The sequence below is a fragment of the Panthera pardus genome, unplaced genomic scaffold (assembly GCF_024362965.1).
Source record: "Panthera pardus isolate Hobbes unplaced genomic scaffold, ASM2436296v1 HiC_scaffold_15, whole genome shotgun sequence".
Taxonomy (NCBI): Eukaryota; Metazoa; Chordata; class Mammalia; order Carnivora; family Felidae; genus Panthera; species Panthera pardus.
Window position 1 is genome coordinate 24,570,317 of NW_026526710.1, and position 19,225 is coordinate 24,589,541.

Sequence of the window (19,225 nt, forward strand, 5' to 3'; positions counted from 1 at the left end):
TGGACACTAAGGGGCACTCAAGGCCTGTTTCTGAGGGGTCACGGTAGATCAGATGTGAGAACTGCCACCTGCCACTGTCTGTGCCCTCTGCTCAGGCCTCACATCTGTGACCTCCCCACCCGCTGCCCTGAAATTGCCCCTACCCTGCCCATCCCCCTGACATCCTCAGACAGAGGCACCTAAAGAAGTCGGTGAGGAGTCAGAAAACAGGGGGGTCGCATTTGCATGGTTGGGCCCTCCCCCTCTCAACAGATCAAGAGGTGAAGGGAGAGGTGAAGGGAGGCTCTGCTCAGCTGTGAGGCAACAGAAGACAGGATCGGTGCTGACCTCCGCCATGGCCTGGTCCCCTCTCCTCCTCACCCTCCTTGCTCACTGCACAGGTGACTTGATGTGGGGACACAGGAAGGGGTTCTGGAAGCACAGGCATGGGCCTGATTCCTCCTCTTGTCTCTAGACTCCAGGAATATCCTCTCTGTTGTTTCTCTTCCCAGGGATTTGGGCTCAGTCGGGGCTGAATCAACCATCCTCAGTGTCTGGGGCCCTGGGCCAGAGGGTCACCATCTCCTGCACTGGAGTTGGTAGTTACGTGGGTTGGTACCAACAAATCCCAGGAATGGCCCCCAAAGCCATCATCTATGATAATAGCAACCGACCCTCAGGGGTACCTGATCGATTCTCTGGCTCCAAGTCTGGCAGCACAGGCACCCTGACCATCACTGGGCTCCAGGCTGAGGACGAGGCTGATTATTACTGCTCATCGTGGGACAATAGTGTAAAAGCTCACACAATGCTCTAGGCCTGTGGGGAAGTGAGACAAAAACCTAGTTACTCATCTGTAAAGAGGGAAACACATCAGCAGTTGCCTCCTCAGCTTAGCCTGTGATTCTGCTCATTCTATGGCTGATGATTTGGGCGCAGGTCCATGCAAGGGCACCTCCCATGAGTGAGGTTCCTCCTGTCCTTTCTGTCCTCAAACTCACTCTCAGAAAACCCTTCCGACACAAAGTTGTCATGAAAGAGAAATCTGTTGTTTTATCAGCTGAGGTATTTTACTTCTAGGCCAGATCATATCAATATTTCCTTCTGATATTAAAATAAGTGAAGAATTTTTGTTTTTCCTCTGAAGTGTATCCATGTGGTGACTGAAGAATAAGTTAGCCTTATCTGCATCTGGAACTATTATCTCAATGGCAGTGGCTAGTTTCTTCTTATTTTCTAATATTTGTGAAAAAAATGCTAATTTAAAATTATAAAATTATGAAGACAAGTTTCAAAACCTTTGTCTGTAGGTAAAACCCTGCACTTCAATGTTTATAACAACTTATTCCTAATCACTAAAGCCTGAAAGGAACCTAAACTTGACCCATGGATATTTATTCTAGGTTTAAATGTAAATACCCAAACCAGGAACCAACTAAGAAGTCACCAAGGAGGTGCCACTTTTATGAATAATTTGATAATTATATCAAACATTGGAAGAAGCAAAACTCTGCAAACATCTGTAGGTCACGGGGGTGCTAACGCTGAAAAATAATTAATCACGTGAACAGAGTAAAACATTCTGAGCCACAGAATTATTCTATATGATACTAATGGCACTTAAATGACACTCTGTCATTGTCTGTCATTGTCCCCCAAACAAACGCAAGCAAATCAACGCACAACCACCTCACATACCTGTGTGAGCACACACACAAGGACAGGGTGTGTCTAGCTCACGTGCCAACCAAAGGGCCCCCAGGAGGCAAAACTGGAAAGATTTCAACCACAGGAACATAAAAGGATTGGGTTGTAATTCAGTGTCTACACATATGTCTGTCGTCCATATTGTTAACTGATGGTATAAATAAATGGAATCAGATGAGACACGTTCCCGTGCAGAGATTTCATGGAACAGGTGTAAACCCTTGGCTTGGATGACGTCAGGCATAACCCCCACTCAGTAAGTATGGACAAAGGCACCAACAAGAGGGACAGTCTGAAGAAGTGTCACAGTAAGAAAAGCTCAAGGACAATTCACAACTCAATGTTGGAAAGAATCTTAAGTGGATCTTACGAAATCAGAGCTTGGAGCCTGCTTCTGATTCTGTGTCTCCCGCTCTCTCTCTGTAACTCCCTGCTCTTTCTGTCTCTGTCTTTCTGTCTCTCTATGTCTTAAAAAAAATAAACATTAAAACAAATTCAGATTGGAGACTGGTAGTGATGCTAGGGCCCTGCAGCAAGCAAACCCAATATCAGGGAACACTAATATGTCCAGGAACATAAACACTGTAAACTAAGCCTATGGTGAGCAGCCTGGATGCTGTTAGGGACCTGAAGAAAATTAATGTCTCCATCCCAAGCACCCAGGAGAGGATGCACTCATGCTCCTTCCCTAGACACTGAAAGCTCAAATATCCATCAGGAAAGGTCTGAGTGTCCTCTAGGGATGCTGTGTGTTGTCAGAGCAGCTGGGTGACCAGGACTGGGGTCAGCGGTAGCCTGTTCACACTGGCACTGAGAGGACAGGGCTGTGAGGCAGGCCAGCAGGAAAATACCCGAACAGGTATTTTCCAGACAGACCTTACTATCCGACAGGGCTCAGTCCCATGACCCAGAAGTTCCTGGTGCTCTAAGCCCTCCTTTCTCAGTGTGCAATGTTTTATAATTACTCACACCAGATCAGTCTCCAGTCCTTCTTTGTGTCACACTAGGTTCTACTCCTACTGTAAATATTCATACAATTATTTTCCCCAGTGGTTTATGTAATCCATCTCTGCGCTGTTCTTGACAATACATCTAGGATATACCTGCTGGGGGTTATATCACACACACACACACACACACACACACACACACACACACACGTGTGTATATATATATATATATATATATATATATATATATAAATATAACACAAACTACATATAAATAAAACATAAGATACAGTTATACACACTTGCACTTCTAGTTATCGACACTCAGTTAACATAGAACCGTGTGCTCTAGTCCTATAAATATTTAATGCTTCCCATTGAATACCTCCCATGAAACATCTCCTCCTTGTCTGTCATAATGACTCACATGAAAACCCAACATGCTCCACGACCTTGACAGTTTTATTTGTCCTCGCAGCACTATGTATCTGCAGCATATCAGTTCTTAGCTGGTGGCCAGGAAAGGTTTTGAATTAAAAAGAATACATCAGTGAAAAAAAAGAAAAGAAAAAATACACATATCCACATTCTTTACCTTATTGCCAAAACTAGTATCTCTCCTTTCATTTGAATCATCATAATCCATCCACATTTTTAAGCATAGAGATGGAGGTCATCTTAGACAAACCCTTAGGCCTCACACACAGCCTCCAGGTAATTCCTAAATCCAGGGATTTCCACAAAATATAATGCAAAAATGTCCACACAACACGAAGCACTCTATAAATTCAATGCAATCCCCATGGAAATTTCAATGACATTTTTCACAGAAATTTAGAAAACCCTGAAGTTTGTATAGAACCAGAAAAGACCCCAAACTGCCAAAGCAATCTTGAGAAGGAACAAACCTTGAGAAACCAAACTTCGTACTTTCAAATTATATTACTAAGCTGTAGTCATGAAAACCAATGTGGTATTGTTCTCAAGAGACACATAGATTAATGCCATAGAATAAAAGGACCAGAAAGTCATTCAAGTTCCTCTTGACCACCAGGGAAGGCATAGGCTAAAAACGGTCCTTTGCAAGGTCTCCGGAACAGAGCTACCATGGATTTGGGAAGGAATTCAGAAAGAATATACATGAATCCTAGAGCAGATGCCCCAAATGGGATCCTTAGGATCTCACTGATATTTCCTGATGCACTTTGGGAGAGAAAACTGGAATGACTCAGACGTCTGACAATGAGCACATTGACATAGATGCCGGGATAGAGTGTGAATCAACACACTCCATCTGGGTAAGAAGCACATCTAAGAACGATCTCACCAGGGTCAGGTCCCATCTGCCAAATTCCCCCATGGGAGCTGCCCTCTGCTCTCTGCTGCTTTCAGCACTGGCACGGGCGCCTGGAGCCCTGCGTCCGCTGTCATATCCAGTTCACTCCTTCCCCTATCGGTACACCGTTACTGTTAGAGGAATGTGTGTAGAGACACCTCCTCAGGCGTGACCCATGAACAGTCAAGGGAGCCATGGACAGGCTCACCCCCAGGAGTCTGAGTAAAACAGAGTCTGCCCTGAGGCGATGGGGGCCACAAGTGGGGACACCTGGCCTAGCCCTAGCCAGGGACAGAGGCTAGAGCAGTGGGGAGGCTGAAGTGGTCTCTGATGGGCTCTGCTCACATCTATAATGGCATGTCTGTGTCTGGACACTAAGGGGCACTCAAGGCCTGTTTCTGAGGGGTCACAGTAGATCAGAGCTGAGAAGTGCCCCCTCAACTGTCTGTGCCCTTGGCTCAGGGCTCACATCTGTGACCTCCCCACCCCTGCCCTGAAATTGCCCCTCCCTTGCCCATCCCCCTGACATACTCACACAGAGGCACCTAAAGAAGTCGGTGAGGAGTCAGAAAACAGGGGGGTCACATTTGCATGGTTGGGCCCTCCCCCTCTCAACAGTTGAAGAGGTGAAGGGAGAGGTGAAGGGAGTCTCTGCTCAGCTGTGAGGCAACAGAAGGCAGGATCGGTGCTGACCTCCGCCATGGCCTGGTCCCCTCTCCTTCTCACCCTCCTCGCTCACTGCACAGGTGACTTGATGTGGGGACACGGAAGGGACCCTGGAAGCACAGGTGTGGGCCTGATTCCTCCTCTTGTCTCTAGACCCCAGGAATATCCTCTCTGTTATTTCTCCTTCCAGGGTCTTGGGCTCAGTCGGGGCTGAATCAACCATTCTCAGTGTCTGGGGCCCTGGGCCAGAGGGTCACTATCTCCTGCACTGGAGTTGGTAGTTACGTGGGCTGGTACCAACAAATCCCAGGAATGGCCCCCAAAGCCATCATTGATGGTAATAACAATCGACCGTCAGGGGTCCCAGATCGATTCTCTGGCTCCAAGTCTGGCAGCACAGGCACCCTGACCATCACTGGGCTCCAGGCCGAGGATGAGGCTGATTATTACTGCTCATCATGGGACAGCAGTCTCAGTGCTGACACAGTGGTCCAGGCCTGTGGGGAAGTGAGACAAAAACCTAGTTACTCATCTGTAAAGAGGGAAACACATCAGGAGTTGCCTCCTCAGCTTAGCCTGTGATTCTGCTCCTTCCATGGCTGATGACTTGGGCGCAGGTCCATGCAAGGGCACCTCCCATGAGTGAGGTTCCTCCTGTCCTTTCTGTCCTCAAAGTCACTCTCAGAAAACCCTTCCGACACAAAGAGTGTTCATGAAGGAGATATCTCTTCTTTTATCAGCTGAGGTATTTTACTTCTAGGCCAGATCTTATCAATTTTTCCTTCTGATGTAAAAATAAATGAAGCATTTTTGTTTTTTCTCTGAAGTCTACCCATGTGGTGACTGAAGAATAAGTCAGCCTTATCTGCATCTGGTACTATTATTTCCATGGCAGTGGCTAGTCTCTTCTTCTTATCTATTATTTGTGAAAAAATGCCAATATAAAATTATAAAATTATGAAGATAAGTTTCAAAACCTTTGTCCATAGGAAAACCCCTGCACTTCAATGTTTATAACAACTGATTCCTAATCACGAAAGCCTGAAAGCAACCTAAACTTGGCACATGGATATTTATTCTAGGTTTAAAATAATCACCCAAACCAGGAACCAACTAAGAAGTCACCAAGGAGGTGTCACTTTTATAAATAATTTGATAATTATATCCAACATTGGAAGAAGCAAAACTCTGCAAACATCTGTAGGTCGCGGGGTTGCTAAACGCTGAAAAAGAATTAATCATGTGAACAGAGGAAAACATTCTGAGCCACAGAATTATTCTATATGATACTAATGGCACTTAAATGACACTCTGTCATTGTCTGTCATGGTCTCCCAAACAAACGCCAGCAAATCAGCGCACAACCACCACACATACCCGTGTGAGCACACACACAAGGACAGGGTGTGTCTAGGGGTTCACGAGCCAACTTAAAGGGCCCCCATGAGACAAAACAAGAAAGATTTCAACCACAAGAACATAAAAGGATTGGGTTGTAACTCAGTGTCTACACATGTATCTGCCGTCCATATTGTTAACTGATGGTATAAATAAATGGAATCAGATGAGACACATTCCCATCCAGAGATTTCATGGAACAGGTGTAATCCCTTGGCTTGAATGAAGTCAGGCATAACCCCCACTCAGTAAGTATGCACAAAATCACCAAAAGAGGGACAGTCTGAAGAAGTGTCACAGTAAGAGAAGCTTAAAGACAATTCACAACTCAATGTCACAAAGAATCATAAACTGGATCTTACAACAGAAAAAGGACACTAGGTAAAAACTAAGAAAATCTGAATAAACTGGGGATATTAATTGTTATGCGTTGAACTGTGTCTCCAACAATTCATGTGATTAAGAGTTCTAAAAACTCCCATATTTCAGGATGAGACCCTATTTGGAAATGAGACTGTTGCGGATGTAATTACCAGGGTGAGAGCAGTAAAGTGTAACTGCATGTGTCCTAGGCTTTCTCTGTCTTTATTTTTCATCTGACTTGGTCTCAATGATGCTGAAAGAATCTCACTATTTTAGAGAACGAAGCCTATGAACCCATCCTACATTGTCCAGCGAACCCTGGTATTACCGGAAAAATCTAGACATTTTTTTGTCTTTTCACTGTTAACCCATGGAACATTTACCAAATAAAGATAATAGGGTTGAATGTGAGTGGGATTCCCTTCCCTGAATGCCCCTTAATGGATGAGCAGAGAATGAATTTCTAAGAAAATAGAGGTCTCTTGCATGGTGTAAGGTTTTATATCATGTTCATCCGAGAACACTTACAAAACTCAACTAATAGAGAGGCAAGTGGGTCATGAGTATACCAGAGAAGAAAATTAAATTCCAGACTAAGTATAAAGGCCTGGTCAAAACCCAGATTGGGAGTGAGTACAGTGGGTACTTGTTTGCGAAGAGCCGGTAGTCTTTTGACAAACAGAGACTTCAAAGGCCCCAGAGCCTGTACCATGGAGGTGATCGGATATAACAGGAGATCCTCATAATACAGCAACAACAGCAAAAAGTATTCAAAGTTCAAGGGTAACCCCCATGGACTTTTTATCACATATGAACCAGGAGTGAACCTGGGAAATATGAGACCTTGAAATTGGTTTCGATTAGAGACTGGTAGGGGTGCTTGGGTGGCTCAGTTGGTTAAGCTTACAAATTTGGCTTAGGTCATGATATTGTCGTTCATGAGCCGAAGCTCTGCCTTGGGCTCTGTGTCACGGAATCAGAGCCTGGAGCCTGCTTCTGATTCTGTGTCTCCCGCTATCTCTCTGTAACTCACTGCTCTCTCTCTCTCTGTCTTTCTTTTTCTCTATGTCTTAAAAAAAAATAAACTTTAAAACAAATTCATATTGGAGACTGGTAGTGATGCCAAGGCCCTGCCACAAGCAAACCCAATGTCAGGGAACACTAATATGTCCAGGAACGTAAACACTGTAAACTAAGCCCCATGTGAGCAGCCTGGACGCTGTTAGTGACCCGAAGAAAATTAATGTCTCCATCCCAAGCACCCAGGAGAGGATGCAATCATGCTCTTTCCTTGGGCACTGAAAGCTCAAATATCTGCCTGCAAAGGTCAGAGTGTCCTCTAGGGATGATGTGTTTTGTCAGAGCAGCTGGGTGACCAGGACCGGGGTCAGCGGTTGCCTGTTCACACTGGCACTGAGAGACTGAGCTGTGAGGCAGGCCAGCAGGAAAATACCCGAACAGGTATCATCCAGACAGACCTTACTACCCAACGGAGCTCAGTCCCATGACCCAGAAGTTCCTGGTGCTCTAAGCCCTCCTTTCTCAGTGTGCAATGTATTATAATTACTCACACCAGATCCCTCTCCAGTCCTTCTTTGTGTCACACAAGGTTTTACTCCTCCTGTTAATATTCACACAATTATTTTCCCCAGTGGTTTATCTAATCCATCTCTGCACTATTCATGACAATACATCCAGGATATATCTCCCGGGATTTATATCACATATATATATATACATATATATATATATATATATATATATATATATACACACACACATATATATATACATATATATGTATATACATATATGTACATACATATGTGTGTATATATATACACATATATATGTATATATATACAAATATATACATATACTTATATATATACATATATATGTATATATATACACACACAAATATATATATAAAACACAAACTTCGTATAAATAATACATAAGATACAGTTATACACACACACACTTCTAGTCATCGACTCTCGGTTAACATAGAACCGTGTGTTCTAGTCCTATAAGTATTTAATGCTTCCCCTTGAATACCTCACAAGAAACATTTCCTCCTTGTGTGTCATAGTGAATCAGATGAAAACCCAACATGCTCCACGACCTTGACAGTTTTGTTTGTCCTCACGCACTAAGTACCTGCAGCTTACCGGTACTTAGCTGGTGCTCAGGAAAGGTTTTGATTTAAAAAGAGTACATCAGTGAAAAAAATAAAAATAAAAAATGCACATATCCACATTCTTTACCTTATTGACAAAACTAGTATCTTTTCTTTCGTTTGAATCATCATAATCCATCCACATTTTTAAGCACAGAGATGGAGGTCATCTTAGACAAACACGTAGACCTCACACACAGCCTCCAGGTAATTCCGAAATCCAGGGATCTCCAAAATAAATATAATCCTAAAATGTCCACACTACTCAAAGCACTCCATAAATTCAATGCAATCCCCATAAAAATTCCAATGACATTGTCATTGGAATTGTAAAAAAACCCAAATTTTGTATAGAACCAGAAAAGACCCCAAATTGCCAAAGCAATCTTGAGAAGGAACAAATCTCGAGACACCATACTCCCACTTTGAAATTATATTAAAAAAGCTGTAGTCATGAAAACTAATGTGGTATTGTTCTCGAGAGACACATAGATTCATGCCATAGAATAAAAAGACCAGAAAGTCATTCAAGTTCCTCTTACACCTAGGGAAGGCATAGGCTGAAAACGGTCCTTTGCAAGGTCTCTGGAACAGACCTACCATGGATTTGGGAAGGAATTCAGAAAGAGTATACATGAATCCTAGAGCAGATTCCCCAGATGGGATCCTTAGGATCTCACTGATATTTCCTAATGCACTTTGGGAGAGAAAACTGGAATCACTCAGACGTCTGACAATGAGCACATTGACATAGATGCCAAGATAGAGTGTGAATCAACACACTCCATCTGGGTAAGAAGCACATGTATAGAACGATCTCATCAGGGTCAGGTCCCATCTGCCAAATTTCCCCATGGGAGATGCCCTCTGCTCTCTGCTGCTTCCAGCATTGGCATGGGTGCCTGGAGCCCTGCCTCCGCTGTCATATCCAGATAACTCCTTCCCCTATTGGTACACCTTTACTGTTAGAGGAATGTGTGTAGAGACACCCCCTCTGGCCTGACCCATGAACAGTCAAGGGAGCCATGGACAGGCTCACCCCCAGGAGTCTGAGTAAAACAGAGTCTGCCCTGAGGCGATGGGGCCACAAGTGGGGACACCTGGCCTAGCCCTAAGGCAGGACAGAGGCTAGAGCAGTGGGGAGGCAGAAGTGGTCTCTGATGGGCTGTGCTCACCTCATACAATGGCATGCCTGTGTCTGGACGCTAAGGGGCACTCAAGGCCTGTTTCTGAGGGGTCACGGTAGACCAGAGCTGAGAAGTGCCACCTGCAACTGTCTGTGCCCTTGGCTCAGGGCTCACATCTGTGACCTTCCCACCCGCTGCCCTGAAATTGCCCCTCCTTTGCCCATCCCCCTGACAATCTCAGTCAGAGGCACCTATAGAAGTCAGTGAGGAGTCAGAAAACAGGGGGGTCGCATTTGCATGGTTGGGCCCTCCCCCTCTCAACAGTTGAAGAGGTGAAGGGAGAGGTGAAGGGAGGCTCTGCTCAGCTGTGAGGCAACAGAAGGCAGGATCGGTGCTGACCTCCGCCATGGCCTGGTCCCCTCTCCTCCTCACCCTCCTCGCTCACTGCACAGGTGACTCAATGTGGAGACACGGGAAGGGGTCTTGAAAGCACAAGTGTGGGCCTGATTCCTCCTCTTCTCTCTAGACCCCAGGAATAACATCTCTGTTTGTTTCTCCTTCCAGGGATTTGGGCTCAGTCGGGGCTGACTCAACCATCCTCAGTGTCTGGGGCCCTGGGCCAGAGGGTCACTATCTCTTGCACTGGGGTTGGTAGTTACGTGTACTGGTACCAGCAAATCCCAGGAATGGCTCCCAGAACCATCATCTATGGTAATAGGAACCGACCCTCAGGGGTCCCTGATCGATTCTCCGGCTCCAAGTCTGGCAGCACAGGCACCCTGACCATCACTGGGCTCCAGGCCGAAGACGAGGCTGATTATTACTGCTCATCGTGGGACAGCAGTCTCAGTGCTTACACAGTGGTCCAGGCCTGTGGGGAAGTGAGACAAAAACCTAGTTACTCATCTATAAAGAGGGAAACACATCAGCAGCTCCTCAGCTCCTAAGCCTCCTCAGCTTAGCCTGTGATTCTGCTCCTTCCGTGGCTGATGACTTGGGCGCAGGTCCATGCAAGGGCACCTCCCATGAGTGAGGTTCCTCCTGTCCTTTCTGTCCTCAAAGTCACTCTCAGAAAACCCTTCCGACACAAAGAGTGTTCATGAAAGAGATATCTCTTCTTTTATCAGCTGAGGTATTTTACTTCTAGGCCAGATCATATCAATTTTTCCTTCTGATGTAAAAATAAATGAAGCATTTTCATTTTTCCTCTGAACTCTACCCATGTGGTGCCTGAAAAATAAGTTAGCCTTATCTGCATCTGGTACTATTATCTCCATGGCAGTGGCTAGTCTCCTCTTATTATCTATGATTTGTGAAAAAATGCCAATTTAATAGTATAAAATTATGAAGATAAGTTTCAAAACCTTTGTCCATAGGAAAAACCCTGCACTTCAATGTTTATAACATCTTATTCTTATCACGAAAGCCTGAAAGCAACCTAAACTTGGCACATGGATATTTATTCTAGGTTTAAATATAATCACCCAAACCAGGAACCAACTAAGAGGTCACCCAGGAGGTGCCACTTTTATAAATAATTTGATAATTATATCAAACATTGGAAGAAGCAAAACTCTGCAAACATCTGTAGGTCGTGGGGGTGTTAAACGCTGAAAAAGAATTAGTCATGTGAACAGAGGAAAACATTCTGAGCCACAGAATTATTCTATATGATACTAATGGCCCTTAAATGACACTCTGTCATTGTCTGGCACTGTCTCCCAAACAAACGCCAGCAAATCAGCGCACAACCACCACACATACCCTTGTGAGCACACACACAAGGACAGGTTGTGTCTAGGAGCTCACGAGCCAACTTAAAGGGCCCCCTGAGGCAAAACTAGAAAGATTTCAACCCAGGAACATAAAAGGATTGGGTTGTAACTCAGTGTCTACACATGTATCTGCCGTCTATATTGTTAACTGATGATATAAATATATGGAATCAGATGAGACACATTCCCGTGCAGAGATTTCATGGAACAGGTGTAAACCCTTGGCTTGAATGACGTCAGGCATAACCCCCACTCAGTAAGTATGGACAAAGGCACCAACAAGAGGGACAGTCTGAAGAAGTGTCACAGTAAGAAAAGCTTAAGGACAATTCACAACTCAATGTCGCAAAGAATCTTAACTGGATCTTACTACAGAAAAAGGACATTAGGGAAAAACTAAGAAAATCTGAATAAACTGTGGATATTAATTGTTATGCGTTGAACTGTGTCTCCAATAATTCATGTGATTAAAAGTTCTAAAAACTCCCATATTTCAGGATGAGACCTTATTGGAAATGAGACTGTTGCAGATGTAATCACCAGGGTGAGACCAGTAGAGTGTAACTGCATGTGTTCTAGGCTTTCTCTGTCTTTGTTTTCCCTCTGACTCGGTCTGGAATGATGCTGAAAGGAATCTCACTATTTTGGAGAAAAGGCCTATGAACCCATCCTACATTGTCCAGAGAACCCTGGTATCACGAGAAAAAATCTAGACATTTTGTTGTCTTTTCACTGTTAACCCATGGAACATTTACCAAATAAATATAATAGGGTTGAATGTGAGTGGGATTCCCTTCCCTGAATGTCCCTTAACGGATGAGCAGGGAACGAATTTCTAAGAAGATCGATTCCCTTGTACTGTATAGTGGTTTACATCATGGTCATCCTGAAAACACTTACAAAACTGAACTATTAGAGAGGCAAATGAGTCATAAGTATACCAGAGAAGAAAACTAAATTCCAGACTAAGTATAAAGGCCCGGTCAAAATCCAAATTGGGAATTAAGTACAGTGGATACTTCTCTGCGGACCTGGTAGTGTTTTGACAAACGGAGACTTCAAAGGCCCCAGAGCCTGTACCATAGAGGTGATGGTATATAACAGGAGATTCTCATAATACAGCAGCAACAGCAAAAAGTATTCAAAGTTCAAGGATAACCCCCATGGACTTTTTATCACATATGAACCGGGAGTGAACCTGGGAAATAGGAGGCTTTGAAATTGGTTTCGATTGGAGACTGGTAGGGGTGCCTGGGTGGCTCAGTCGGTTAAGCTTCAGAGTTCAGCTCAGGTCATGATGTCGTGCTTCGTGAGCCAAAGCCCTGCCTTGGGCTCTGTGCCACTAAGAGCCTGGAACCTGCTTCTGATTCTGCGTCTCCCGCTCTCTCTCTGTACCTCCCGGCTCTCTCTCCCTCTCTCTCTCTCTCTGCCTCTCTCTCTCTCTCTCTCTTTCTCTCTCCATCCTCTCTCTCTTAAAAAGAAATAAACATTAAAACAAATTCAGATTGGAGACTGTTAGTGATGCCAGGGCCCTGCAGCAAGCAAACCCAATATCAGGGAACACTAATATGTCCAGGAACATAAACACTGTAAACTAAGCCTATGGTGAGCAGCCTGGATGCTGTTAGTGACCTGAAGAAAATTAATGTCTCCATCCCAAGCACCCAGGAGAGGATGCACCCATGCTCCTTCCCTGGACACTGAAAGCTCAAATATCCATCTTCAAAGGTCAGAGCGTCCTCTAGGGATGCTCTGTGTTGTCAGAGCAGCTGGGTGACCAGGACAGGGGTCATCGGTGGGCTGCTCAGACTGCCCTGAGAGGACTGGGCTCTGGGCCAGGCTAGCAGGAAAATACTCGAATGGCTCTCATCTACTAAGGCAAACAGGGTCCACATTGCAGTGTGACTGTCCCTCACCTGGGCCTCAGGGGCCCCGGGAGTGATCAGCTCTGACTCACTCCCTTACATCACCTTTCTCCCTCCAACCCCATGGCACCCTTCCCCAGGCCTGAGGCCAGGCACAGACGTCTGGGCCATCACACAGAACAAAAACATTTGCAGGCAGAATCTTGTGTGGGACCACAGTCAGGGAGGTGACTACTAGAAAACTGGGAAGAGGGGTCTTGTTTTATTCTTCTGGTCTTTTAATTCTGTCGCATCAATCCATGTGTTTCTTTCTAGGCCAATGCCCTACTGGTTTTCATTACGATAGCTTTGTAATATAACTCAAAAGCAGGAAGTCTGGTGCCTCCAGCTTTGTTCTTCTCTCTCAATATTGTTTGGCAATTTGGGGTCTTTCTGGTTGCGTATAAAGTCAGGAGTTTTTTTCCATTTCTGTGAAAACTGTCTCTGGAATTTTCATGGGAATTGCATGGAGTCTATACATTGCTTTGGGCGCTGTGTACATTGTAACTTGGCTTTTGGTTTGGAAAACGCTGGATGTAGGAATTACGTGGAGGCTGTGTGTGAGGTCGAAGGATGTGTCCAAGATGACACCTGTGTCTGTGGTTCACAATTTGAAAGGATGATGATGGCCCAGAAGAAAGAGCCGTTGCCCATTTTAGCCATAAGGTAAAGAATGTGGAGACTGGTATTTTTTCCTTTGTTAATTCACTGATGTATTCTTTTTAATTCAAAGCCATTTCCTGAGCACCAAGGACGTAGCAGTAAGCTGCAGACACTTAGTGCTACAAAGGACAAACTAAACTCTCAAGGTCATGGAGTATGTTGGGTCATCACCTGACTCACTATGAAAGACAAGGATCAGATGTTTTACGTGAAGTATTCATATATTGTGGCCCTTGAAGATATGTACATTCACACATATGCACAGCGAGTCAAACCAGATTTCAGGGTTAAGGAAGGTATATTTCTCTTCCTAGGTTTGCCTTTCGATTCCATTTGGAGATGCTGGACTCAGGTGGTCAGTTGGCCTACCTCTTAGACCTCCAGTGTATGTCCACTAGAGTCATCAACAACCAGCCACCCCTCTTTCTCGGGCCTTGACACATGCTCTGACCTCTGATCCAGGGCTCCTCCTCTAAGGGACATCCCTTGGCTCACCCTACAGTTCCCCCCTTACGTACCGCAGCTCTGTAAAGACCTCTTTGTCCCAGCTCCCCTGCACGCCGCACATGCACACGGGCCGTGTCCCCATATGTGTGTCCCAGCGACACCCCTTTGCTGTCCTTACATTTACCACGTGCAGCATCTGTGAACAGGAGACACAGAGCAGTTCTGGGGATACTGTTGGCAGAGATGGACATTTCGAACCAAATCACAAGCTTCCACTGAGATACATTTCCAAACATGAGAGTGTCATGGTTCCAATAAGGGACCCAGAAAGGCCCTTTCGTACTCAGCTCCCATGGGTCACAACATCAGTACAACTGCTGTCCAAATGAACATTCTGCTTGGTGTGCAGAGGGGATCACAGCAGGTGGAGGACATGGTACCTAGGGCAGCAGGGGAGCAGAGCGAACAGGGGCTGAAGAGTGAGGGTCAGCAGCTAAGCTGCCTGGGGGGCAGTAGGTACACTGGAGCCTCAGGGCTATGTGACCTGCCTCCACCTGGGAGCGACCATTGTCCTGTGAGCCCCTGCATCTGGCTGTGTCACCACATTGCTTCCAACGTGGATCACTTCTTCCTTTTTCCCTCTGGTGTCTGGAAAATTGCAGGCTTATACACAAGGCATAGACAGAGCGCATTTCCCAGGAGGAAGCGGGCTCTCAGGACCTGCCCAGAGGATAAGGCAGCTTGTGGGCAGAATCCCTTCAATGGAAGCTCAGGGAACAGAGCTCTGTGTGGTGTCCACCATGTCCTGGAGTGTCTCCTTCAGTCCTTTATACAGGGAGACTTTGCCAGATTTTACAGAAAGCAGTCCCTGAGGTCACACAGGACATGCTCTCTCCTCAGTTCATCAAGGAGCAGGGGCAGCAATACCAGACTCACAACCCGTCTCTTAGAAAACTGGTCACTTGAGGCAAGGTCCCCACTGGAAACCTCTGCAATATTCACTATTCTGGGTGTGGGACAGATGCCCCATCAATGTGAAGCTTGACATCGTATAGGATGCAGCCAGAGTGGGAGGAAATAATCACTTCAGATCCAGGGTCACTGCCCCATGCCTTGCAAAGGGCTCTTCACCCGCTCACGTGGGACAAGACCTCTTCTCTGCTGCGTTTGTTCCACCCATCGTGTCTCTGGTACCAAGTGTCACCAGTAAGTCACCAACACTGAGACTAATCACTCACTAAGATCTCTGCTGTCACTGCTGCCACAGCACGGCCCTATCTAAGGCCATGACATCCATCTGGGACTTCAAGAGTGACCACTTTCCTTTCCCATCCATGCAAAGTAGTAACCACCGATTTTGGCTTTTTAGTTACATTGTCTAACACGTGAGGAATAATGTTGCAAAATAATGGATGTGAAGATTCCCTTTGCAAGTTCTTGATCCTTGTGGAACTGGTCCCCTCACTACTCCATGAACAAGGATGCCGGCCTCAGGACCACATCATAAGTGTGTGAGAGTGTGCGTTTTACCATGTTATAAATGGATCTGTTTTTGTGTTTATGTGGCTCTTATTAGGATTTGGTGTGAAATTTGGCCAAAGGCTCTTTGAGACCAATTGGGGCAATATGATCGTATCTCTTAATGTAATAAGATGGTATGTAAGTAAAGATTTTCTTACTATCATTGGAGTAAATCACACTTAATAATTGTGTATCAATTTATAATATGGTATTGAGGTCTCTTTGTTAATATTTTATACAGAGTATTTCTATCACTATTTAATAATAATGGTCTGTAATTTTCATTTTTGTGCAATGTTTTTTGAAAGTGTACTTTTGAGTTTTATAACCCTTGTAAACGAACTAAAAAATATTATATACCTTTTGATATTATGAAAAAACAAGGAGCAAATAAAAAATATTCTTCTCAATTCTGAAGTTTTGTTAGTTGTCCCCTGTGAAAACATCTGTATCTTATGCATTTCTATGGAGTGCTTCTAGAAAAACATTTTCCATTTTTCAATTAAAGTTGGTCTATACACTCAGTATATTTTTAGTATAGCCAAATTGTAACTTTTTGAGAAAGTATGCATTCAATGTATTCTTAATAGGAGCTATCTCTCACAAGTTGCTTCCATTCATTTTTCGTGTTTCAACATGAGTTCAATAGGATGTGCTTGCAACAGCCCTGTGGACCCTACAGTGCTGGTCATTGACGACCAGTCACCCAAAGGAGCCCAACCTGGAGGCTTTGAGCTATGTCAGCATGTGCTTGTTCCAGAGCTCTTCCCGGGGTTTAGTGGAAACTGCACCCTCCTCAGTATGTGGTGTGGGCTGGGCTCCAGCACCAGGGCTCAGGGAGGGGCTGGACTGTCACTGAATGGGACCCATGTGCATGGACAGCCCTCCTGTGTCAGGGGTGGAGGGGAAATGAGACCCTGGGGCAGCCCAGCCCAATGTGGGGACCAGAGGCTGTGCCACCATGGCCTGGACTCCTGTCTTCCTTAAGCGCCTCCCGCACTGCACAGGTAGGGACAGGCCTTATGGAAACAGAGTGGGCTCCAAATCACTCTTTCTGTCCTCAGTGACCTGAGAGATGCTTTTTCTTTTTCCTTTCTAGCCCCATCCCCCCTGAGTGTCTGTGTTCGCATGTCCCCTATCCCAGCCTGTGCTGACCCAGCCGCATCTGCATCTCCAGATGCTTCTGCATCTCCAGAAGCAACGGCCGGACTCACCTGCGCCATGAACAGTGGATTCCGTGTTTGCAGCTACTACATAGACAGGTTCCAGAGAAGCCAGGGAGCCCTCCCTGGTATCTTCTTTGGTTCTCTTCACACTCAAATAAGCACCAGGGTCTGGGGTCCCCAGTTGCTTCTCTGAATCCAAAGATGCCTGGGCCAATGCAGGAATTCTGCTCATCTCTGATGAGCAGCCTAAGCACGAAGCTTCTATTGTGCTACAGATCCTGGCAGTGGGAGCAGCTTTCCTTACAGTGTCTCAGACAAGGAGCGAGTGACACAAAAACACTTGGGGCTGAAAGCCTTGTCTCTGAGCATCCTGTACTGAGACACTTGTGTGGACGCTCCTGTAGGAGGGAGTCCTCTGAGGGGTCACGTGTCCTTGAGGAAGAAGGAATAACACACAGATCATGCTGTTGCCTGAGACAGCACAGGTGTCCCAGGAGCGCACACAGGTGAGGGAATAGAGCCCGATGGCACAGGCTTATGGTGTCTGGAGAATAAATACTTTTACAGCATAAACCTCAGTCTCTCTCTCTCTTGTTGTCTCTCCTTTACTAGTCTCAGAATAATTCACTTTACACACTCCTGGTCAGTGATTATATGTTTGTCTGTTTATGTGTTTTCCCACAACAAGGAACTCTCTGGGACATGTGGAGAGTGTCCTCAAATTTACCTGAATTTCACACCGAGGTTTATCTGTCAGGAAACGGTGACATGTGCACAGGTGAAGGGCTCAGCACCAGGAGGCTGCTCCCCATTTTGATGCCAACAGCAGCTAGTAGCTCACCTGTACCCTCTGTCCAACGTGCGACAAATTGGAGGTTCCCACAACTCCCTCGATGCGTTCCGTTTATTCGCCTGAGGGGCTCACAGATCTCAGGGAAACACTGACTCCTTTAGTCAGTTCATTAAAGATATGGTGAAGGGGACAGGGGAACAAGTAATGAAGAGCCACCTAGTGTCAAGTCTGGGAGCGTCTCGAGCACCAGAGCATCAGTCCCTGGGGAGTTGAGGTGCATCTTTTCGGGAGTGGATGTGTTCGCCAAACCAGAAGCTCTTCAAACACTGTACTTTGTGATTTTATTGAGGATTCGGGGAGACATGATCAGACATTAACTACGCTGTCAGCCTTTTTCCTGTCTCTCAAGTATGAGGGGTGAAGATTCCCAGCTTCTGACCAAGCCTTGGTCTTTCTGGGGACCAGCCCCATCCAGGAGGCTTCAGGGAGCCCACCCAGAGTCACATCATTAGAACTAGGATGTTTCTAGTGTTCTTTTCATTTAGAAAATGACAAGAATTTCAGCAATTCGGTGTCAGCATCTAGGATGTAGAGACAGGTGTGTAGTTTCTGAGATCATACAGTACTGTTGTCTGGACTGAATATGGTGACAGAGGTACTCACATTCATCCACAAATGTCAAGCCGTAAAGTGTGTCTCTTGTGTTACTGATGACACAACCATATCTGACATGTTAACAAGCACCTTGGTCAGAGACAATTTCCTCTCTCACCCATCTGACTAAAAGTGAGTCCCAAAGTCTTCAGACTCTCCTCACTGCACCCTCCCCCACACACACTCTGCTCGTCTCCCCTCTACTCCTGCTTCCCTCGGGCCTTCCGTCTCTCTCTATGGCTCTTCAGGCCTGAAAACCATCTCTATGTTAGGATTTCAGAGAAAACTATAATCTTGCAAGAGTTTCCACTCTCCAGGGTCCATCTCTACAGAGACGTTGCCGAAATTGGACCAGCAGGAAATCACTTCCTCATGTGATTCCTGCTCTCATCTCTGATTGTAGTTTTCATGCCCCACCAACCTCATCAATCTCTGTAATACGACCACATGATTACCGTATTTCCGTGAAATGAATGTTCACCCAGCCTTTGAGTATTTGCACAGAAAAGCGATTCATGCAATTACTTCCTCCTTCAGAATGACCGAGGCTGCACACAGGGTAACTTTTGCCATGGTGAACGAAGGAAGGATTGG

General features: G+C 45.5%; 2 gene segments (V, D, J or C); both read left to right on the forward strand.

Moving 5' to 3' along the window:
- The first annotated feature begins 222 nt into the window (after positions 1 to 222).
- On the forward strand, positions 223 to 5,220 carry LOC109261432 (immunoglobulin lambda variable 1-40-like). The segment is given in 2 exon segments: positions 223 to 380; positions 4,829 to 5,220. Coding segments are annotated over 2 exon segments (438 nt in total).
- Positions 5,221 to 9,991: 4,771 nt separating this feature from the next.
- LOC128777124 (immunoglobulin lambda variable 1-40-like) lies at positions 9,992 to 10,655 on the forward strand. The segment is given in 2 exon segments: positions 9,992 to 10,160; positions 10,273 to 10,655. Coding segments are annotated over 2 exon segments (429 nt in total).
- The last annotated feature ends 8,570 nt before the right edge of the window (positions 10,656 to 19,225 follow it).